Source organism: Rhinolophus sinicus, linkage group LG03 (assembly GCF_036562045.2).
Source record: "Rhinolophus sinicus isolate RSC01 linkage group LG03, ASM3656204v1, whole genome shotgun sequence".
Taxonomy (NCBI): Eukaryota; Metazoa; Chordata; class Mammalia; order Chiroptera; family Rhinolophidae; genus Rhinolophus; species Rhinolophus sinicus.
Window position 1 is genome coordinate 4,351,793 of NC_133753.1, and position 24,121 is coordinate 4,375,913.

A 24,121-nucleotide genomic window follows, 5' to 3' on the forward strand; every position below is an offset into this window, starting at 1 on the left:
GAAAGTCCCGCGCAAAACACACCGAGCGCTCGGGCCGCTGCCGGGTGCCTGCCCCCTCCCGCCCCTGGCCCGCCGCTCACCACACGCACCGGAAGCGCTCGGTCCTCCCAGAGCCCGTCCGACCTGCACTCCGCCAACTAGTCGCGTTCCGCCGGCGCCCGAACAGCCAACCAATCAGCGGTGGCCTCCGTCCCGACCCCGTGTGAACAGCCAACGAGAACGCAGCCTGGCCGGAAGTTGTTCCGGCCGGACGGCGTTTCCACGGACGCCCTGGAACCACCCCCGCCCCCGCCCCCAGCGCAGTGTCTGAGCCGGCTGCGCTGACAGGTCCGCATGGGCGGGTAAGTGAGGGGATGAGGGAAGGGAGGGAGGGAGGGAGACTGGGGCGGCGCGCTCCCGGAGCCGCCCTCACGCCGGGGTCGGAGTCGCACTCACGCCGGGGTCGGGAGTATCTCCCTCAGATCCTGGCTCGCTGCTTACCGGGTTCTGGCACCACGAGGAGCGCGGAGGCTGCCACCGCGCCCCTCGACCCCGGCTGTCGCCCACTCCCGCCGGCACCGACCCTTCATCCTCAAGTGCCTGCATGTGCTAGGGGCTTTGCCTATAGTTTCGCACTTAGTTCTCCCACTGTAAAGTTAGGAGGCTCCTTTATGGCCACATCACAGATCAGGAAACCGAGGGTGAAGCCGGGAGGTCATTTGACTTGCCCGAGGTCTTCAAACAAGAAAATGCCCAAGCTGGATTGAAATCCAGACCTGTCTGACCCCGGAACGCCTGGTCTTTCCACTGCATTGCGCCGCCTCGGTGCACAATGGCCGCAGGGAATGCACAGCCCGCCCCCCACGACTATACATTAACAGTAGTTGCTCATCCTGATGCTGAGGGTGTGGAACGGGAAGAGGGCGGGGGGTTATGTGGAGGCCAGCCTGGGTATGGGGCGGCTGATGCAATGACCAGCAATGGTTCGGTTCTCAGGAAGGTTTCTTTGCTCTCCACCCGCGCCCCCCGCCCAGCCCACCCCTGACTGGACAGACTCATCAAGGAAGTTAGAAAAGAGGCTCAACTGCTTGTGCGAATCTGGGTGATTTCTAAGAAACCCCTCCTGCAAATAGCTGAAGGGTGAGGTAAACCGAGAGAAAAAGAGAAGAGCCTTTCATTAAAAGGAAACTGAAAGGAAAGGGAGGAGTACAAAAAGACAAGATCCCTGCTGCCCAGGCTTTCTCGGACCCGGACTGGCTGCCTGGCCACCACCTCTGCAGTGTCTGCCACAGCCTGGGTATGTATTGCCATCTTTTGTTAGGTTTGAGCTTATTAGTATTTGCACCAGCCCTTTACCAAAGTGTTGGAAACCTTGGCTTAGGGAACGAGGGCTTGTCCCTCAAGATCGGGGTGCTGTGCGTTTTCTTTCACCCTCGTGACCTAGGGAATAGAGATACTGGGTGAGCAGATGCCTGACTGGATTCACAGCTTGTCTTGCAGCACCTTCACGTTGGCTGTCATATGTTTCACTAACGAGGCCTCCTTAAATAGCCAACATCCAAACATTAGCGTTCTCATTATGATACTCAGAACTACCTTATTATGCCTGGCTTCATATAAATTAATGTCTCCTTTGCTTTTTAAGATAATGTTCATTTTATTACCTTTCATCTCCATGTTTACAAAACAAAAAGTGAACATAATCCGTTCCAAGGTTTGAAGTATTAAAGAACTTGCTCTAAAGAAGTCATCTTCTTGTGTCTGGGAACTTGACAGCCCAAGGCGATTGTCACCCACACTCTGGGGCCAGGATGTGAAGGATGGTATCCCACTTCCTGGTGATATTCCAGGCATTCAGAAACGCCTGGGTCACCTGTTCAGCTGTTCTCAGCTGCTTCAGAATTGGCTATCTTAATGCCACCTTTCCTCCAAATTGCAGAATTGTTGTATTCTGATCTTATCTGTGAGATTTTAGTATGGCCAAAGTCATTGTCATGCTTTTCTGGAACAGTTCCATCATTCTTCTTTTCACCCCCAAACTGGATCCAATTTCTTCAAGTTCCTGTTATGTTCCTACAGAACAATGGAACCTTTCAAAGTGAGCACAAGATTCAAGTTCTTGGGAAAAAAAGGAATTGAGAGTTCATTTTTAAGAGACTTTTAGTTTTCTCTTTTTTTTTTTAAACTTTTATTTATTTTAAGTGTGTTTTTCCATGACCTATCAGCTCTAAGTCAAGTAGTAGTTTCAGTCTAGTTGCGGAGGGCACAGCTCACAGTGGCCCATGTGGGGATCGGACCGGCAACCTTGTTGTTAAGAGCACCGCGCTCTAACCAACTGAGCTAACCGGCCACCCCCCCTTAGTTTTCTCTGTAAGGTGTGTTGTGATGTGCTGGGGAGTAGGGCATTTGGCTCTTTACACGCCCAGGACTTTCTGTAGAGGGATAATAGATGACTTCACAGATTATAGCTTCATTTCGCTCTTGTAGATTATAATATTTGTTAAATAGATAAAGCAACTTTCCTTAAAAAAGTTTCAAGGCCCTATTTGCAGTTAATGTGGTTAACACTTCAGACAATGATCTTTAGCCTTTCGGCATCTCAGACCCCTTTGAAAATGTAACGAAACCTGGATACTCTTCTCAGAGCCATGTACATACCAATGTGCATGCAAACTAGTGACATAATTCTAGAGGTTCTGGACTCTGGGTTAAACACCTCTGAAGTTAAACTTAATTCTAAAAATTAGTTAACAAATAAAGGAGGATGTTGCCTAGATGGGAGAAACGAGGGTAAATGGATGGATACATGAAATGATAATTCTATTCTCTTTGTCTCTGATCATTCTTGGTGTACTCACTCAAGAAGGTGCATCACACACACACACACACACACACACACACACACACACACAGAAGATTTATAGTGTGGGTGATTCCCACACAGTAAGTGTCTGCCTGTGATCACAAGACCAGAGAGACCTCGTCTGTTCCCTCAGTCACATTTAGTACCCATGTGCCTCTTCTTAAGTGGGATTCTGATATTTAAAGGTACATGCTTTTTCCTACAACGTAGACCCTAAATACAGGCCCAGTTTGTGTGGTTGATCAACCACCGTTATCTGCTCCCTTTCAAGGGGCGATCGGCCATCCAGGGATCACCCTGTTGTTCTACCTGGCACTTTTCCTAGGAATTTTTAAGGGTAGTTTTAATCTGTACTTGATTTTGTTCTTCCTCATCGACTTCAGGACCTTCCTGATAACGTTGGTGAGATGCTGTGGGAACTTCACTCTTGTTTGCACCAATTAGCCCGTGGGAAATTGGCTTTGTTTCACTGAAAGTCACAGAACCTCTCTATGATGTTAAATGACATCCAGCTTTGAAACTTGGGAGAATTCGGGATCGTGTGTAAAGTATCTGGACGTGATACTTGATCATTTGTGACTAGAAGTAATTTTCATCACTTTAAATGTTATTTTATACAACATTTATCAAATAAATGAGTGTTTCTCCTCTGCAGGGCTAGTCAGAACGTTCTTCCACATTCTTTCTCTTCTTATCAGCTTCCCTAAACTGAGCTTTGTTAATTAAACTTCCCTTTCTGGGAATTGAGTGGATTCTCGGCAGGGATGGGAAAGAAACTGGCTGCTGTCCTCTTTCGGTTTCACTATTACAGTCTCTTTGGCTTACATAAATAAGGGTTTATTTGAAATTTATATACTTTTAAGCAAGTATTTAATAATAGATAAACAAAAGTAAATTACCCCTCCAAGTTAAACAAATATTTAACAATAGATAAACAAAAGTAAATTACCCCTCCAGTTTGTGTGTTTGGTTCCTAGAGTTACCAGAAAAAACTTAAACAAAAAGAGACAAAATAGTCACTCATTAAACCACCGTGGGGCCGATGCTGTGTAGACTGTTTACTTACCTGCATCACCACATGTAAGCCATGCACCTTTCCTGCAAGGTATCGTTGTTGTGCTTATTCCCATTTTACAGTTGAGAGGCTGAGGCTTGTTACAGTTAACTAAGCTGTAGGATAAAGTTTGAGAGTGTAAGCTCTACGGTCAAACTGCTTGAGTTTGTATCCCATCCCTACCATTTACTGTGTTATCTTGGGCAAGTTTTTTTAACCTCTCTGTGCCTCAATTTACTCACCTGTGAAATAGAGCTAACAAATCTCTCCTAGGATTGCTGTAAGGCTTAAGTGAGTTGATTTGTATAAGGTGCTGAGAGCAATACCAGGTACAGAGCGATGGAAGAGAGCTGCTCTTTCATGGCCTCGCTGTCGGCCTCATCCTCCTCATTCAAGGTGTAGCAGCAAGTTGTAGATGGAGCTGGAGGTCAGCTGAGCTCTGTAACCCTCACAAACAATACTCAGGATGGATTTATCTCTTGCTTTACAGTTTACGAAATGCTACTATGTTGGGTTTTCTTCTCATTTTTTCTCAGAACAGTCCTTGAGATAGGTTCCTGATGGTGTCACTTCATAGATAAGGAAGCTGACACTCAGAAATGGGAAGTGACTGACCCAAGAGGGGAACGATTGTGGCCACACTTCGCCCCAAAGCAGTATCGGGTGGTCTGCCCTCTACTTCCCCTTTTAAATTAATAGTAAATAATGACAAATGGAAGGTGAAGGTAGCTGCACCTCCAAAGCTTTGTGGCTAAATAGGGAAGCACGTCCAAAGCACAGGCTATATATAGTTCTTATCTCGTTTGGAACCCAGCTGGGTAAGGCCCTGCCCTCTGGCCCGGACCTCGCTATGTCTGAGAACAAAGCAGCTGGCTAGCGAAGGAAGACATTTGTTCAGCGGCATGTTGGCTATAGCAGCAAAGGTCTGAGACTTCGTCCCCAATACAGTTAAAGAGTAAATAGCAATTTGCCATATGTGTTTGGCTGTGGTGAACTTAGGTAATGAAAGCACTAACATGAGCTCTCCTGTGTCCTGGGCGCTGGGTAAGGCACCAGCACACAGGAGCCAGATGCGCCCCTGGTCTTGCTCAGCACGCGGCCTCCTCTGCGGTCCTTCCGTCTATAAATCAGCAATTCCTGCAGTCCCCATCTTTGGCATGGGTTCTTCCTCTGCTTCTCCTTTTCATGGCCCCAAATTTCTGCTTGTAGTTTTATTGATGTTGTTTTAGCCACGTTCTGTATTATAACTCACCTCCCACCTTTTGGGATCGAAGAACTAGATACAGGAAAGGAAAAACAGCTGCGATGGTTTGCTAATTCTCTCCCTCTCTCTCCCTTTTTCCCTCTCTCCCCCTCTCTCCTTTGCTCCCTCTCTCCCTCTGCCTCTTTCCCTCTCTCCTCCTGTCTCCTTCTCCCTCTCTCGCCCTCTCTCCCTGTCTCTCTCTCTCCCTCTCCCTCTCTCTCTATTCTCCCCCACAGTTCGTCTGGACCGCTGAGCAACTCTTCCCACACCTCGCTGTAAACCTAGGTCCTGGAAGATGGCGGACGTGTCCAATTGCGAGCAGGGATGTGCTTCCCCACTGGAGCTGTTCAACAGAATAGCTGCTCAAGAGGAGTACGTGAGAGCCCTCAAAGTCAGGCAGGCATTGCAGGTGTGTGATTTTACTGGGTTCTCCGCACATACATCCAGCCAAGTCTGTCGGGTACTGCTACCCCGGAGCAGACTATTCCCTCAATAAGTGACATATTTTGCTATACTCTTACATTTGTTCCCTCCTCTGTCAATGTTACTGATGCATGTTGTCTAAAGAAAGCCCCAGAAATACAGCAGTCATCTACCCCACCCCCATTTCCTGCTCCCAGAAGCAGCTACTTTCAATTATTTTAGCTGATTCTTTTCATATGTACCCCCATAGCTCTAAAAATCACGCTCATTATATTGCTGCTTGTTGACTTTCAAGTTCAAGGCTCTCACTGTGGAAGATGAGGAATTAGTGCTTCCATAAGCCGTCCCCAGCCCTGCAGTCTCCTGATACCTGTCACCATCCCCTTCAGTCACTATAAGCACTGGCACTAACATGTAACGCCACTGACAGCCGACCCGTCGAGTAGAGTGTGAGCGCTTTTCCTTTCCTGCCCAACTTTTGTTTTTTCTGCAGTTGCTATTTGTCTTCATTTCTTTTTGCTTGGCTTTTTTATGTACTAATGATACTAGATCTCCAAGCCTTCCCCCAGTTGGGTGAATCTCCTGTGGAGATTCACTCACATCAACCAGGCTATAATTCATCTTGAAGTGGTCTCTCCCGGGACCTCCCACCTTCTTCACTCTGGACGCTGACTCGCCTCCCACACTGCCCGTCTTAGGAGCTGCTCTCACTGCCCAGCAGGACTCCCCTCACCGCTCTCTGTGCATCCATTTTCCTGCTCCTGTATCTCACTCCCCCTTGTTTACTCTTTGGGCCAAGCAAACCCTCCAGTGGTTCCTGAAACAAATTACTGCTAAGGAAATAATTTTGGGAGATTCTGTATGGTCTGAAAGTATCTTTGTTTTACCTAATATTTGACAACGAGGCTGGGTATGGAATTCTAAAGTGGGAGTAATTTTCCCTAAGCATTCTGAAGCCGTTATTCCCAGGATTGCTATGGAGAAGCCAGATGCCATTCCTTTGTTTTTTCCTGTCTGGAAGATTCCAGGTTCTTCTCTGTATTCCAATGTTTTGAAAGTTCTTGGGATGGGTCCTCAGTGCACCTTTCAAATTAGGAATGCAAGCCCTTTAATTGTCAGAAATTATGTTATTTCTTTTATCTCTTCCGCTTCCTCAGTTTCTTTATGGATTTTTAAATTCAGAGACTGGTCCTCTGATCTTGTTTTCTGACTTTATATTGCTTATTTATTTTTCTTCTTGTCCTTGCAGATATAGTTCCTCGACTTCTAACCCTCCTATGGTTTTTCACTTATCCTGTCATTTTAATTTTCAAGAGCTCGTTTGAGCCGAGTGCTCCTTTCCTCGTAAGGCCCTGTGCTTACTTTATGGGAACGGCGTCCTTTTTCCTCTGAGATCTTGATCCTCTTCCTGATGTTCTCCACCCCCTTATGAGCTCGAATGCTTCCAAGTGAACTTCTCTTCCTCTGCCTTTCACAGTAAAACAAGCCTCAAGTATTTGGTGGCACTTGGCTGCCTGCTCATGTTTTAGAGGGAGTTCGAAAAGCTGGCTGGAAGCTCCGCACACATGGGAGGAACTTAGCACTGCAGGTTTCCCTTCCCTGCAAGCGACCAGACTGCTCCCATTTGTGGTGCAATCTGCAGTGTCCCGGTCTTTAGATCTCTTCTTTGAGGTCGTTGGGGCCGCAGAGGGGGCTCCTCCAGTCTGCTGTCCAGAGGGTGCAGGGCTGGCGCCAGCATCACGCAGCTGAGTGCAACACTGTGTGTGGCTGTGTCGTCCTGCACTGAAGCTCCCTGTTCTCAGTGCTGCCCCTGCGTGCAGAGTGCCCACCTGGACACTGTAACTCTTCCTGTTTAGACACTACACCTCTGGGGGTGGGGCAGGAAGCCTGGGGTAGAGCTGAAAACTGCTTCATAAACAGACATGCAAGCAGAGCTCCTGTTTCTATAACCCACTTTCACCCTCACTTCCCCCTTTGGGGCCACTAACGCCCAAACTTCTTGGTGAGTTCACAGCAGTGTAGGTCCAGTATTTCCATGACATCTGAGCATTTGTTCCTCTCGCGTCCTCAGTCGTGAGTGGAACATACCTACCTACCTACCCTGGGCAAACATCCCATCTTGTATGAGGTGTATCCATGGGGTGTTGGTTACACAGCTCTGACTCGTTTTCCAGTCATCCATCAGCTTTCCAGCTTCTGAAATCTCCTTGCTGGTGTCCTCTTCCCGTTTCCTTTGTGCTCGGGGCATTATGCCTTCTCTGAAGGTCTCTTGCTGTGGTCACAGTAGGTCTCCAGTCTGCATCCTCACTGGCACACAGCACCTCCTTTCCTGCTGGGAGGCGCCCAGTCCTGGCCCGTCGCCCGGCCTCCTCTTCACCATGGCTTCCCCGGCGTCACTGCCAACCCATTGTCTTCTTTCCCAAAGTCTCTTCCTAGGTTCTCACCAGATGGTGTCACCCATCTCACATTCACCCCAGTAGTTGACTTTGACTCCTTGGGCCCCAAATAAACCATTACATTGTAGAAATAAACAGTCCTGAGAGACAGTGATGCCCAAAAGGGGAGTTGACTATTCACAGAAAGAGGTTGATCTGCCAGGTAAGGCTCAATGGACGAGGCTAAGTTATTTAAAAAGATACCTAAAAACCTAAAATGGGACCCCAACTGGACGCTTACGAGTCGTGGCTCTCCTTCACCAAATCAAAGGAAATTTTACCTCAAAAATAAATAAATAAAATGGGACCCAAGTGTTTATTACATCCTCTATAAACCCATTTTGAGAACTTGACAGTGATATTTTTGTCCATTTAACATTAAACTTGAGTAACAGGTAATAAATATTTTTGTTAGTAATTCCTTGTGACTCCAGTTATGTTCATTATTTTAGCAAAGAAGCAATACTTAACAACGTTTTAGAGTAACGCTTCCAAGCGTGGTCTTTGACTAATGCTTAGTCAGCTGACAGGCAACAAGAGGGACCAGAGCTTACACAATAAGACCAGAGTTAAGTGGTGAAACCTCAAAAGTAAATTTGTATCCGATCCTGAAATGTATTACACTAGGAGCACCTGCTGTTTTAGAAATTCACTTTACACCCGATAGTGGAGCCACTCTGAGAGCACCCACCCAGGGAGGGCGCCGCGGGCGTCCCCGGCTGTCTCCACCGTCAGCCTGGCTGCGGTCCTCGGTGTTCTGTTCTGCTCCGTGTCCTGACGGAATGAGACCCACTGCTTTCAGGAACAATAGCTCACAACTGCAGGGAGGGTCCTGGGGGGATGGGTCAGAATCGGGGGTTCTGGACAGCTTGAGCAGGACTCGAAATGACACTGGATCATAGGTGTTAAGATAGAGAGCAGTGCCTTTTCTCTTCTCCGTTTAGTTTAAGTAAACTTTTTAAATGAAATACTCATTCGGAAGAGTATGGGGGTCCTAAGCAGGCAGCTCACTGAATTGTCACGGATAGGTCCTCACCTGTGAAAGCAGCAGGCCAATAGAGAAGCAGCACAGCAGCACCTGGAGCCTTCCTCAGGCCCCTTCAGTTACGGCCTCTCCCCTCCCACAAGGGAGAGCCCACCGTGGCTAGTTCTGCCTGTGTTGGAACTTTATATACTCAGGTGGTATAGAGGATTTGGTGTCTGGCTTTTTTCAGAATGTCAGCTTTTAAACTCTGTTTCCGTGTTCTGGTCCCTGTTGGATTGAGAACACGGAAATAGGCAAGGCGAGCCCACTTGTCTTTTTCAGTCCCATTCGAGACTCCAGACAGTCTCTGAGCAGGACCCTGGTAAATGTTGACTTTCAGAGACCACCTAGCTGCAAACAGGCGAGACTGAGTGTGAAATGTCAACCCTGCAGTGATTAAAGGGTATTGACTGCAGTGCACTTCACAGCAAGGTAACTCTTCCGGAGATAACTGGGTAGATTGTACTTGCTAAGCATTTATTTTGTTGCAAGTACTGAGCCTAGGCAGTGCAGAAATTAGGTGAGTGGAGCATACCTACCTACCTACCCTGGGCAAACATCCCATCTTGTATGAGGTGTATCCATGGGGTGTTGGTTACAGAGCTCTGACTCGTTTAAATGACAAATAATAGATAGTTTCGGAGTTTGAAACAAATCTGTCTATAAAATCACCCTTGCAGAACAGACAACTTGGCCCAGGTGCCGTGCCTGCTGCAGCGGCTCTCAATGCAGGTTGGTCTTGCTGTGTTTCTCCACTGGGAAACCCAGTTTATGGCACGTTATGTGAAAACACTAACTAGAAATGTTTGTATTTCCCTTGGCAAGCGATTTGGACTGTGGACATTCTTTGTTTGCATCTGATCCAGCCAGGCCAGTGAGGGAAGTAAACAGAGCTTTGGGGCATAGCATGACTAATTTGGGCTGCTCTTTTAAATGCCAGGCTTCCAGGGGTAGCTAGTGTGGCCTCCCGGAAGAGGAGGTCTTTAATAGATGCCCAGAGTACCCCAGGAGACATTTTTACATTTGTTTTTCTTATGCTTATTTTTAAAACATTAAGTATGCAAACACTTCAGACAGCTAGCTAAGACTCCAAAATGCAGTAGTGCGACTGTTTGCCGCGAATCCCTCCTCCATTTATGACCTGAAAGCCCGTATTTTTTTCCTTGCCTTTATCTGTTTTTATGATGTCGATTGGAGTTGCTGTTAGTATCGTTGGTGGCATGGTTGTTTAAGTTTATGTAGGTACTCATCACAACCTGTGTGGAATGAAAAAACAAGTTCCAATGCAGAAGTCAGCATACTCGAGTAAGGGAGCTCGTCCTGCATGGTCTCTGGCATCAGTGGTCTTTGAGAACTCTTTGGTGTGTTACCTGTGTCACAAACAACAGTGTATATTGTGTCGCTGTGTTTCTGCCCTGCTGTTTGTTGGTAATCCATAGCACGAACAACAGATAAAATACATTCGGGCCCGCGACTTGCTGTGTGTCCATGTACAAGCTCCTTCACGTCTGTGTGTCTCAAGGATTCTCCAGCTGGAAAAGGACAGTGACAATGGTGCCTGCCTGATAGGGTTGTCATGAGACTGAACAAAGTAATGCGTGTGAAAGCATTTAGCACAGCGCCTGCCGCGCAGCAGCTGTGACATTCAGCACATGGTAATGTTATTAATATTTTCATCCTTCACCCTGTTTCCTATGTTCAGGATGAAATTGATTCTGCACTAAAGAGGCTGTTATCTTTAAAAATGAGCTACAAAGCTGCCGTGGGGGATGATTACAAGCCCGATTGCCCTCCAGGGAACCCGGCACCGGTGGGTGGTGATAAGCCGGAAGCCACAGAAGCTGAAGAGGATTTTGTGGACCCGTGGACGGTACAGACGAGCAGTGCAAAAGGCATCGATTATGACAAGCTCATTGGTACGTCCGGGGAAAACCCAAACTTTTAGAAGTGACTCCATTCAGGTGATTCCATGAATGTTTTTAATGTTGAATTCATCATAAATCCAGTCAAGCTTCAATGTCAAGAAAAAAAAAAAAAAGGTCCTGAAATCCTTTGGTGGTGCATTACGTTCCTAAAGGATGATTTTTAAATAAAGTAACAATATAAAACTGATTGCAAAGTAATGATGTGCAGTAGACGGCTCAGCAGGACCGTTTTCCTTTTTTGAGCAACTCAGAACTTGGGAAAGGTCTATTGAAATGGGCGTCTTTGCAGTCATTTAAATTGTCTTTTACTTAGTGGTTACGAGTCAGTCGTAGACGACTTAAGGTTCTCTGTCAGTGATACTGATTATGGAGCTAAAAGAGCTGGGCGTCAGCTTAAGAAGGGTGACTCCTCACAGGAGGCACGTTAGCGTGGCCACGCCATCCTTGAGGGGCTTCCTGCTCAGGAAAGTCTCCTCTGAGATCAGCACTAATTATCAAAGAGGAAACAGCACTACAATGTTCTTATCCCAGTCAAAACCGTTTTCCACGATGTAAGTACAGACTACAAATGAGGGACAATTCGCTTAAGAACAGGCGTTAATTCAGTTCAACAGTTAAAGAATATTAAAAAGTATAGTTGTCCGTGTATATCAATGAAACCTTAAGAAATAAGCTATGTGCGTGCACATGTGTCAGAAGTTGCTAGCTGGACTGCATTCTGGATATGTTTTCTGTCAGAATCTGATCCCAGACAAAACACTGTTTTATTCTGTAATTTGTTTCCTGTTTTGCTGTCTGTGATCTCAGCTGTCACCGTTAATACAAAAGACACAGACTTTGTGTTGGGGGAAAGACCCAGAGCAGAAGGCGCAGAGGTCTTTGGGTTCATTAAGATGGCACGTGGAGCACAAGTGTTTCCCTTCGCTTCACTTAGACCTGACCACCAAGCCTCCCACCGCCTAAGATAATCATCTCTTCTATTTTCCAGTTCGGTTCGGAAGCACTAAAATTGACAAAGAGCTGATTAACCGGATAGAGAGAGCCACAGGCCAGAGACCCCACCGCTTCCTCCGCAGAGGCATCTTCTTCTCACACAGGTCAGGGGTGTTCACCGCAGGGCTTCTCGCCCGTTGTCTTGAAGTCACAAAACCATCAGGAAGCTGTTCCCTCGGCTCCAGGTGCTGCGGGGACAGTGGAAGCCGGCTGTGAGAAGTCTCGGGTCCACCTGCTGCCCTGTCAGTAACTGGCTGTGGGGTCGTGCCTGTCCCTTCACCCTCTGACCCTAAGTCTATTCATCTGTAAACTGCCCTCCTCACAAGGTGAAGGTTACATTCATAGCAGATGAGATTCATGCCAGACTGTATTGTAAACTGCCATCAAGACAAAAGGGATTACTGTGTCCAAGTTCAGCCGGCGTTTCCCACGCGATAAACATCATCTTCCTGCAATTCTGTACCATCTTCCTCCTATTGTAGTGGGCTGCTCATGAATAATACCGAAAGAGAAACTAGCAGAGTGTGCATGGCACAGAATTCCCCACCTGAGGCCCTGGGCGCCGTGCAGATAACATCAGAACCAGGGTTTCTGCCTCTCCCGCCCCACAGCTCACCTCAGGGGGCGGGCTGGCCTGTTTTCAAGGCTATGTTCATGGAATTTATGGTCCGAGGTAGGATTGTCCTGTTCTGACCCACTTCACGGTCCTGGGAGAACAACACAGGTCCCAGTCATCAGTCTGCCCAAAGATTTCAACTTCTGTGTACAGGCAGCGCCAGGCCCCGCTCAGCCCTCTTTCTGGGCAGAGTCTAGTCAAAGCTTTCTCCTTACTGAGACTTGGTTCACCTTTTTCACGTGTACAGTTCGGTGGTTTTTAATGTATTCACAAGGCCATGCAACGCGTTGCCTTTTGTGTCTGCGTCTTTCACTGAGCTTCATGTTTTCTAGATTCCTCCATGCTGTAGCAGGTGTCAGTGGATGGAGGCGTGGGACCTGAAGCTTTTGGCCATTCTCAAATTTGAGACCATCCCTCTATCTAATTGTATCATCTGTAAAATAGGGAAGTGGGTGAGGTATAGCATGTACTGTCCAGCTGCAAACAGACATTCCTTCAGCCAGGAAGGAAGACCCTTCCTGCGTTGTCTGTGGACCCCAGGCCTGGGGGAGGGTGGATGATTCCAGGGTGAGTCCGAGATGAAGACAGGTGGTCCCAGCCCGGCTGAGGGAGCCAAAATCAACTCTCCAGCTGGGGGCTGTATCTCTCAACTCCCAGGGACATTTCTCGCTCCCCTCCCTCGGTCAGGACTATGTGGAACCCTCGGATTTTCTCATTCGCTCCAGAGTCTCAGGGCTGGGTGATGCTACACCAGGATTGTGTGGTGGGGGCCTGCTGTCACCCCCAGGGCGGTGTGTAAAGCAGATGGTATATGGATGTTGATATTTAGAAGAATTCTAAGAGTTCCAGTGGCTGCCCAACCGTGTCCATCTTTTAAACACATTCTTCCAAACCTTCATGTCTTACACTTTCAAAACAATCACAGGAGGAACCATTTCAAAGAAGACATTTCCTGTCATTTTTATAACATAAGCACCAAGAATGACAAACTAGTATCATCCGTATTGTCTCAACATTTCCACATGAGCATTAGCACCGTGATGCTTTTCTCAGAAAAACTCCACTGTTTCTGTTTTCCCTTCAGAGACATGAATCAAGTTCTGGAAGCCTATGAAAACAAGAAGCCGTTTTATCTGTACACGGGCAGGGGCCCCTCTTCCGAAGCCATGCACGTGGGTCACCTCATCCCATTTATCTTCACAAAGTAAGTGTTGCATCGTGTGACTTCTCTCATTTTTATTAGTGAGTGGGGAGTGTTAGTTACAAACCGTGTCTAGAACTGACGAGACAACACCAGCTCACGTTTGCTGAACAAGCAAAGTATTCGGGAATTGGCACCTTGGTGGCCTGCGTTCACTTCGTTTGTTCCTGGTGTCACTAGAGCAGCGTGGGTGATGAGGAGATCAGCCAGCCCTATTTCGCTTCCCTATCCACGTGACCGTAGGCCAGTTCTCCGAACCTCAGCTTCCACATCTGCAAGATGGGAATAATAACACCTGCTCGTAACATCGTTGTAAGGCTACAAATAAAGCACATCAAACAGCCAGCCTAGACCTGACTTGCAGGGCGCTCTAAGGTAACACATGGTCGCAGCCCTTATCGTTGTCAGTCATCAGATTCACGGCAGCGTAAGATCGTGTGATTTGTGTAGACCAGGAAGTGTGTGACACACATGGTTAGTGGGAACTGTGTTTTCAGATGCAAAGTGGCATTTTTCTGCAGGGGAATGAGATGTCAGCCTTCTTCCCCGTGTCTCGTAGGTGGCTGCAGGATGTGTTCAACGTGCCCTTGGTCATCCAGATGACAGATGACGAGAAGTACCTGTGGAAGGACCTGACCCTGGAGCAGGCCCACGGCTATGCCGTGGAGAACGCATAAGGACATCATCGCCTGCGGCTTTGACATCAACAAGACCTTCATCTTCTCTGACCTTGACTACATGGGGTAAGGAGAAAACGCTTGGCTGCTTCTGACTGAGTAGGTGCAGACCCTGCGTCCTCATGACCACAGCAGAAGGAAACATCCGAAACGTTCGTACGGTCTGCTCACTGTCTCTCTTCCTCTATTCAATGTTCCGATCTGGTTTACTGGTTTTACTTACCAGTTCTGATTTCCATCCTCAAGTGTGACAGAGAAGTGCTTCTGCACCGTGTTTCCTCTCCAAGGACAGTCAGTTTTGCCAAGTTAGGGTACCTTTCTCTTTCCCCACAGAGCAAACACACACTGCTTACACAATTCCCTCAGTCTGGTTTTTTGATCAGCCACTTAATGGGCCCGAACATGTCATTCTGAAACTCCTTCAACTGCAACCTCTGAGGCCTTGAACTTCATCCCAAATGAATACCAAGAATGTGTTAGAGAAATGTTAGATTTTTAAAAATCGCTTTCCTTGTGGGCAGACGCGCTGTGGGTCCCCGAAGAAACATGACCCCACATCTCTGAGCCTCCGTTTTCCTGAGAAGTGGTGGCTTGGCACTAGTGAGGGGTGGTCTGGCGGAGGGCCCAGTGTGCCCTGCCTGCGCGCACATCCTGCCCACCACTTACTGTGTGACTCGGGCAATGCGTCACCCACTCCCTGTCTGCTACCAGCTCATTTATTCAGCACCTGCTGCTTGGCAGACTGTTGCTGGGTTACAGGAGCCAACAGGACAGTTATCCAACCACTCTATCAGGTCACCCTCTGACGGGGACAGTCGGGCAGTTAACAGACAACAGAGCAGGTGATAGGTGCTGTGAGGACAAAGGAAGGGGCCTCAGTGGTCGGGAGGGAAAGAGGACCTGTGTGCAGAGCTTTGTGATGACTCCCTGAGGTGCTGCACGTAAAGCGCTTCGAGCAGTGCCTGGCCTGGTCAGAAATGTTACCATCTAAAATGTCCCCAACGTTACACCCATCACTGGCCGTCTGTGAGCTAATCTGGGGTATGTTCTTTAAATCCTGGGAGTGTGAAAGGCAGATGTTCTCTAACATCTGGGGCAAACTGGTCCTTAGCCATCATTCGTGGGATGCAGCCAGGTCTGTTACTTGTCACCAGTGGCAAAGCCTCATGTGTGGCTGCTGCGTCACCCTGCACAGCCTGAGCTCTGCGACAATGGAGGGCCCTGTCTTCCAGGAAGGGTGAAGGCGGTCTTCTTCAGAAATGCTGCTCAAACACCCCAGAGCTGGGCTGCCCCTCTCTGTGCTTGCTTCATCCTTAGCCTGGTTCCCTCTGGTAGCAGAATGGCTGCCACAGATCCAGGCCTTGTATCCACACCCTTCCCCAAACAGGAGACAGAGCCTTGTTGCTGAACCACTGTGGCCCAGCCCTATTGCCGGGGCGGCTCCCTCTGCCCAAGCAGCACGGCTGCCCCCCTGTGGAGGGGGCAGTGGTGGCCAGAGGCAGGGAGGCCCGGCTGCCTGGCTGGGCCGTGGCTTCCTGTCCCGCACTCCATCTGGTAACAGTTGCAGGTGTCTTGCACAACACAGGACAGTCTGTCTGTTCTGTGAGCGCAGAAGTGCTCCGGGTGGCTCCCAGGCTTAAAGTTCCAGAGCACCTTCCACCACTGAGGCGGCAGAACTGAAACATTTCCTGTCAGCCCCCCAGTGGGAGTCTGGTCATGTTCTGACCTCACTGCTTGTGGTTTATTGCCTTGCGTTGATTTCACACTAGCCTCAGCCTTGCGGGTGCACTCACAGGTAAAAGGGTGTCCGCTGTGCCTCTAGTGGCCTTGGGCACTTCCGTCCCCACTATCGCCCCGCGGGTTTCAGCGGAAGGCCATCCTCTGGGCCTGGGGTTTGATTCTGATTGTCTTTGCAGGTCCAGCCCAGGCTTCTACAGGAACGTGGTGAAGATTCAAAAGCACGTTACCTTCAACCAAGTCAAGGGCATTTTCGGCTTCACGGACAGTGACAGCATCGGTAAGGCCCCCTGCCCCCAGCCCAGCCGAGCGGTCGCCCAGATGGCAGCATCTGCAATTGGTCTCTTTAAATAGTAAGCCAGAGATGGGTTTTTCTGGAAGCCCAAGGAGCCAGTTCCCTAGGCGGTGTGGAGCTGTCCTTCACGGTACCTGTCTGCCCCGCCTCGGTCGTCTATTTTAAGGCTTCGAGAAAAGTGGGAAAGGGTGCGGACGACTCCGGGGTTCCTGCGTTCCTCGCGGTGTGCGTCTGCGCACCGAGTACCGCAGCTGGGTGCACTGGCCCGGCACCACCTGTCAGGGCGACACCAGGATCCATACCCTTTGACCTCAAAGTCCCCCTCTGCAGGTCTAAGCAGACAGCAGTAGTATTGTTAGCAACAACACCCACAATATGGCCAACAGCTTCACGTACCAAGATACCATAGCTTCTAACAATTAAAAGGTGAGGAACGACCTAAATGCCCAGTGGGTAGACAGTGGTTGAATGCCACGTGATACATTTGTTTACACGATAAAACATTTAACAACATGGGTCAATGCTACAAAGTGAAAACGGCCAGGGGAAATAACGGAGTTTAATCACAACATAGAAATGTGTAGAAATAGAGAAAACAGATGAAGACACAAATTTGGACTAGATTGTTTTCTTCTACTTTTCTGTAGTTTTCAGATTTTCGCTAATGATTATTACTTTTCTGATGGGGAGAGAGCCTATTTTGTTCATCTCTTTCACTGGGTTAATTAACCAGACAGGAATTGGCCTCGTGTGTAAAGAAAGATACTCTGTCCTCGCTCGCAGGGAAGATCAGCTTTCCCGCCATCCAGGCTGCTCCCTCCTTCAGCAACTCATTCCCTCAGATCTTCGGAGACAGGACAGATGTCCAGTGCCTCATTCCCTGTGCCATCGACCAGGTCCGGAGGCAGCGGGGTGTCGCGGGGGAATCCGTGCACTCTCCAGTGGGAAAGGCAGCTTTCAAGGGGGCGGGGTGGGGAGTCGGTCCTGTGAACTGCTTGGAAGTTGGGGGTTTGCTGTGAAGGTCCGTCAGGTGTCGTCCTTGGGCTAAAGGCTGGCGCATTTCTTCCAGCCGTCCTCAAAACACCCTGTCCCCATAGGATCCTTACTTCAGGATGACGAGAGACGTTGCCCCCAGGATCGGCTATCCTAAGCCAGCCTTGCTGCACTCGACCTTCTTCCCTGCCCTGCAGGGGGCCCAGACCAAAATGAGTGCCAGCGACCCCAACTCCTCCATCTTCCTCATCGACACGGCCAACCAGATCAAGAACAAGGTGAGTACTTTCCGGGGCAGAGGGTCAGCCTGTGTAAGGAGAACCGCATGCGCATGTGCACACATGTACACAGGTGCACACATGTACACATGTGCACACATGTACACAGATGCACACATGCACACAGGTGCACCCACATGCACACAGGTGCACACATGTACACAGGGGCATCCACATGCACACAGGTGCACACACATGCACACAGGTGCACACATGTACACAGGTGCACCCACATGTACACAGGGGCACCCACATGTACACAGGGGCACCCACATGCACACAGGTGCACACATGTACACAGGTGCACACACATGCACACAGGTGCACCCACATGCACACAGTGCACCCACACTCACATGCACAGGCACGCACGTGCACTGTTGCTCTGCCATGTCAGCATCTACTGCCACAGGGCCACTGAAATCCAGGACCAATGGCTATGCCCCTGATACCGTGTTTCCCCAAAAATAAGACCTAGCCAGACAATCAGCTCTAATGTGTGTTTTGGAGCAAAAATTAATATAAGACCCGGTCTTATTTCGCTATACTATAAGACCGAGTCTTATGTAATGTAATATAATATAAAACCGGGTCTTATATTAATTTTTGCTCCAAAAGACGCATTAGAGCTGATTGTCCGGCTAGGTCTTATTTTTGGGAAAACAGATTAGCTTGAAACCACCTGTCCCCATTCCAGGATATCAGATGAATTTGTTTTGTTTGTGTCCTTTTATTTAGTCAAAACTGGATGTCTTTTTTCTCTGTTTTTGTTTTTCATTTTCTTTTCTCACCACCACTCTGTTCTGGAAGGAAAGTTATAGTAATTGTCTTTAAAGTTACACTTAAACAGGGGTGGCCTGGTAGCTCGGTTGGTTAGAGCGTGGTGCTGATAACACCAAGGTTGCCCATTCGATCCCTGCATGGGCCACTGTGAGCTGTGCCCACCTTTAAAAAAAAAAAAAAGTTACACTTAAACAATAGAAAACATTTTAGTATATCTCTGAGCATCGCTGGTATTCCAGGAGCTGCGCCAGGCGCTCTGTTTGTGTTTTCTCATTTTAATTCTCACTGGGAAAGAGTGGTGTGTTCCTTTTAAAGATGAGAAGGACGAGGCCCAGAGGGTGTGACCAACTTGACCAAGTCGCCACCACTGGAACCCAGCAGAGAGCTCCTGGCCCGTGAGCAGCCAGTGTGAGGCTCAGGGGTTGCTTTTCTCCCAGAGTTCTCAGTGAGACACAGAATTGATAAATGTCCTTAGACCGGACAGTCCTGTCCAGCCCCAAAGTGCTGCACCTGGCCCAACATGCAGCGGGCACTCGGTAAATAGTTGTGGAGTCACCAGAGAAACGTGAGATAAGAATTAGTTTGGGCTTCCTTATTTTTCAGGGCCACACTTGTTACTCGGTACTGAACTGCCAGCATATGTACTCACTGCCCCACAAGCCTGTTGACGTTTTACTTGGAGCCGTGTGTGTGTGTGTGTGTGTGTGTGTGTGTGTGTGTTGAAAGATTCCAGCAGGAGTGACAGAAACTGTATTTGAAGCATGCAGTGCAAGTGTCTGAGTTATTGCCAGTCCCCTGACCCTCTGGAAAGTCCCAAGCAGGTTCTGTTGGACAATGGGGAAACCGTTAATATGGAAAGATACTTCCAGAAAATGTGCACTGCTGACCCTCCCAGCCTCGGGGGAAGCTGGTGCAAACAGGCTTTTTCTTTCCCTTTCGCTTTGGCAGAAACTTCCAGAGTGTCAATGCAGAGGGGGGAGGGAAACTCCTGTTCCCTCTAGCAGAGTAGTCATTTTGTTTTGTTTTTGAGAAGTTGTTTGAAAGAAGTCATTTTTGGCTTTGGGTCATTTTTCATTCGCTTAAGGACCAGCAAAGTCCCACACGGTGGGTGAGCAGTGAGCATGAGGGCAGGAACCGCACAGGCTGCAGATGCCACCGGGGTCACGAGCGGCCTGGGGCTGGACAGGATCAGGCCAGGCCTTTGTTCTCAATCTCCGTGCCCTCTTCAGCTCCAGACTCACTTTCCATGCCAGCCAAGAGAGAGGGCACCTGCTCCAGCCCCCTCCCAGGAACCCCAGCAGCAGCCGTGTGGGGCCCAGCAGCGCGGCTGGTGCTCACCTGACCTGCGCCACCTCATCGAGTGCTGACAGCCGCCTGGGGGGCCATGACTGTTCACAGGCGAGGAAATCGAGGCTCAGAGGGGTCAGGCAGCTGCCCTGTTCACAGCTGGGACACAGTGAGGCGGGGACGGTAACCCAGGTCCACACCTGCATGGGTCCCCCGTGGCCTACTTAGGAGCCCCACTATCTGGCCCCGCTGGTGGTGAGTGACCTTAGCTGTCCAGGTGTCGTTCGTGAAGGGGGTGGTTGTACCCCTTCACAGACTTGAGGCAGGGCTTACATGAGGTCACGTATAAAAAGTGTTGGAAACTGTCGAGTGCTGCCCAAATTTAGGATTTTAGTTGAAAAAGTGAATAATTGGACAGCTCCTTTGGAGGGTAGGCCAAAACGGGCCTCCCCTGGGCTGTCACACGGGTGCTCCCAGAGCCTCCCACAGGCAGCCTGGAAGTAGGAATCTCCTCGTATAGGACAGATACTCGAGACAGTTAGCCAGCTGGTCACCCACGTGTGATTTCTGCTCACAGGGCCCCTTTAATGCCCTGCTCCCAGAGCTGTCCCCAGCTCCAGACCAGTGGCCCGTCCCCACCTTGGGTTTCGGGGCTCCTGCAGGCCAACTCGACTGTCCCATCAGATTGGGCTTGAGTCCCAGCCGGTGTCCACCTGCAGGGCAGCCAGGCCCGGCTAGCATTTGTGTGTCCCCTTGCTGGCGCAGGTCAACAAGCACGCGTTTTCTGGCGGGAGAGACACCGTCGAGGAACACAGGCAGTTTGGGGGCAACTGCGACGTGGACGTGTCCTTCATGTACCTGACCTTCTTCCTCGAGGACGACGACAAACTCGAGCAGATCAGGAAGGTGAGATGTGGCCCATGTGCCAAGAACCTGCGTGGACAGATAGTTCCCAAAGAGAAAAGGCTCACTGACATTTATGTAGTAGCACCTGAAGGGCCTTCATCTGACTGGTCTTCAGGGGAATGTGAGTTCAAACAGGGTCTGGTGTGGCTGCTGTGTTTGCAGTGATTGTAAACCAGATGCTCCCAGGCTCCCCGGCGCCGCGGTTGCCGGCACGGCCTCAGTGAGCAGCCAGGCCTCGGGTATGAGAGCCCAGAGGGCAGTCCCAGCCTTTGCCTTGGGTTTTCCAATTCTTGGAATCTTCCAAGGACGTAATCCTGAATAAGGAAGAGCTCTCCTACAAAGATGGTCAGAGCGATAACGGCAGGAAGTTCAGAACAGGCTCAAATGGAGGGAGCGTGAAGCACAACTTGTTCCAGGATGGGTGATTGTGGCTGGCGGGAGTTTCAGTGACACAGGGTAACATGCGTCCCATAGTGATGAAAGGACATCAAGCTGGAGATGCAGTGAGAACAGTTATGTATAAATACAATGCACCGGGGGGAAACATCGAAAAATAGGCCAAAATGCTGGCAGCGGCCCTCCCCGCCGGGAGCTGGCCTCGCAGGTGATGTGTTCTCGTTACCGTGCTCCTGCATCATGGCTGGGTACTTGAGGACGTTTGTTCTATGAGTGTGGATTACAACGAAGCATGGAAACGCTTCAGCAGAGATTGTATAGAAGCCAGTAAGGTGGGGCAGCGACAGCTTACTCGGCATGCTGGGGTTCGGGCCCAGCGCAGGGTACGTGGGTGGCCCTCCCGTCGGTCCTTTCCCGGTGACAGGGCAAGTCAGCCAGCTGGCGTGGCCGAGTCCCGGTCCCTTTCAGAAAAGCACAGCTTAAGGTCCAGGCTGTCGTACTGCTGGGCTCCGCGTGGGTGGGCCCGGCGGCTGGAGCCGTCTCTCACCTGCTCCGTGTCCGGCAGGATTACACCAGTGGGGCCATGCTCACGGGCGAGCTCAAGAAGGAGCTCATCGAGGTTCTGCAGCCCTTGATCGCGGAGCACCAGGCCCGGCGCAAGGAGGTCACGGACGAGATCGTGAGAGAGTTCATGACTCCCCGGCAGCTGTCCTACGACTTTCAGTAGCGCTCATTTTATATCTGCATCTAGAGACATAACTCAGCAGTAATCCCCGCTTCACTTAGAATCTGTCACGTGGTCATTAGTGGGCCTGGTGTCTGTAAGCCCTGTGCGTTTGGCAATCCTGTTTCTTCCTGTACTGTCATCCTCTGTCTCTGGTGGGCAGCACCCTGTGAGCCGACTGGGTGCCGAGCTCAGACAGGCAAGGCCAGCTGGCGTCTCCCCCACGAAGCAGCCCCAAGACGTGGAGCCTTTGGCACAAGCCCGTGCCAGCCTCTCTGGCCCACAGCAGAACTTGCATTTGAAAGCATCCTGCGTTTCCAAATATACTCCTGAAACCTACTCATAAAAGACCCTGTAGTCTACGTGTGCATTCTGGAATCCAAATGCTATTATTATAAAACTAATCCCATCCCCTCCCAAAAAAAAACAAAGAGAAATGCTAGCTACACGCTGTGTTACACATTTGACCCAGCCTGGAGCTGTTTTTACACCGAATATTGGCCAAAGTTGGCCACTTTTATTAAATTGTCTTTTGTGGGAGAAACGTGCCAAGTCACTCACTAAATTCCAGCCTGTGCACACATTCTACTCCAGAAGTCACCCATTTTCCCCTGAACATACGAATATTTTGTTTCCAACAAACCACCCTTCACACTCCACCCAGAAAACCAGTGGCCGCTTTACTCTGATTCTGCCACCGGCTGAGGGGAGTCTGCTGCCTTTGCAGACGCTTTTGTCCTGACACTTGACTGGCATGGCGGTCTGCACAGAGCAGTGCACCGGGTGGGTGGACGTGGCCAGAAAGCGACAGCAGCCCCCGAGGCCCTCAGTGCTATCTGTGGGAGCCCATTCACTCAGGCGCCCTGTGTAGTTTGGGAAAGCGGAAGAATACACCAGGGAAAGGCCCTGGTTCAGGCGTCTGGCCTTCCTGGAGACGCAGGGTCCACGCCGGAGCTCTGTATCCTTATGTCACTCGTCAGCATAAATAAACTGCCTCTGGTTCCACCTGTGTAGCTGTGCAGTCTGGGGTTTGAGGGCGGACGGAGGCCTCGCTTCAAGCCTGCGGCCCCGCTGTGCATGGCCCTTGAGTGCACTGGGGTCCCCCTGGGGCTGTGGGTGGGATGGGGCGCTCAGTCCTGGGAGCCCCATGGCACCAAGAGCAGGCCCCGGCATCTGCCTTGGTGAGCCCGGTGCTGGCTCTCACACCTCATCTCGTTTCCGGCAGCCGGTGCAGGATCCAAGCACAGGCCGTTCTGTGGGCGTGGGAGCGGCCATGGGGTCAGAGGTGGTGCTGTGCCCTGACAGGAGCCAGGCTGCAGGCTGGGCTGCGCCCATTCACATGGGGCCCAGGGCACAGGCCCAGGTGACACAGAGCCCTGGGCTCACTCTACTCGCCCCTCCTCATTTTGCAAATGGGGAAACTGAGCCTTAGGAGAAGGGAATGTGGAGGTCACACACTGAGTTTGTGACAGAGCAGGCCTGTCCTGACTTTTACATCGCTGTGTGTCTCCTCACACACAGAGGGACCATCTCGCACGAGGCTCTGAGGTCCCCACACTGGGGACACTCAGGGTGCAGCCTGACCACGTCCGTGTCTCCCCGCCCAGCCGCACTCCCCTGGCTGGCTGCCCCCCACAGAGGACAGTGCAGCTGTGTGGCCCTGGGCAACCGATGTGACTTCTTCTTGCTCCTTTGTGCCCACATCACAGGTGCAAGTGTGCGGAGAAAATGAGGGGCCATGTGTGAAGTCCCCAGGGCAGTGTCCACCCAGCCCGAGTGCAAATCACTGGGGCACTAAAAGGTGGGGCTGTGTCGGCTCTGTAGCTTTGGGCACGTCACTTAACCTCTCAGGACCCCCTCACCTCCCTTATAAAACAGGACACTTCATTTTTGGGTCTTGGGAGCAGGACCTTGGGTCAGAGATCAGGTGACTCATCCAAGTCACTGCTGGTTAGGGTTGCAGAACCTCCCACCCCCCCATTTGCTAAAACCAGTAGGTACTTCATGTTCCCTGAGCAATCCCAGGATTAGGATACACAGGTAAGGGCTGGCCCCGCAGGTGTTGGGGGAGGCAGGTGTTTGAGGGAGGTGCAGGTCCGTTCCCAGCCCCCGGAGTGCAAGGGCTTCTGCCAGAAGAGCTGTGCCTGTTGACGTCCACTCGTCAGACCTTGCTTGCTGCGCTTCGTCCCCCAGCCTGGTGGGAAGAGCAGCTGAGCTCTGCGGGAGCTTGCCGGACAAAGGCTGTGTGCAGGCAGGCTCTCCGGGATCCTGGGCGGACCCCAATGGCCC

The 24,121-nt window shown here is 50.3% G+C and overlaps 2 protein-coding genes across 2 annotated transcripts in view; one reads left to right on the plus strand and one right to left on the minus strand.

Annotated features, from left to right (window-relative positions):
* LOC141570501 (WD repeat-containing protein 25-like) overlaps positions 1-24,121 on the minus strand; it is a 38,616-nt gene that overhangs the window by 3,002 nt on the left and 11,493 nt on the right. The gene's annotated exons all lie outside the window — the stretch shown is intronic.
* LOC109458148 (tryptophan--tRNA ligase, cytoplasmic) lies at positions 187-22,837 on the plus strand. Its single transcript, XM_074326933.1, is given in 13 exon segments — positions 187-341; positions 1,014-1,276; positions 5,376-5,548; positions 10,724-10,937; positions 11,935-12,043; positions 13,640-13,759; positions 14,316-14,430; positions 14,432-14,499; positions 16,350-16,450; positions 17,249-17,361; positions 17,563-17,736; positions 20,572-20,712; positions 21,674-22,837. Coding segments are annotated over 11 exon segments (1,431 nt in total). The 5' UTR covers positions 187-341; positions 1,014-1,276; positions 5,376-5,434; the 3' UTR covers positions 21,836-22,837.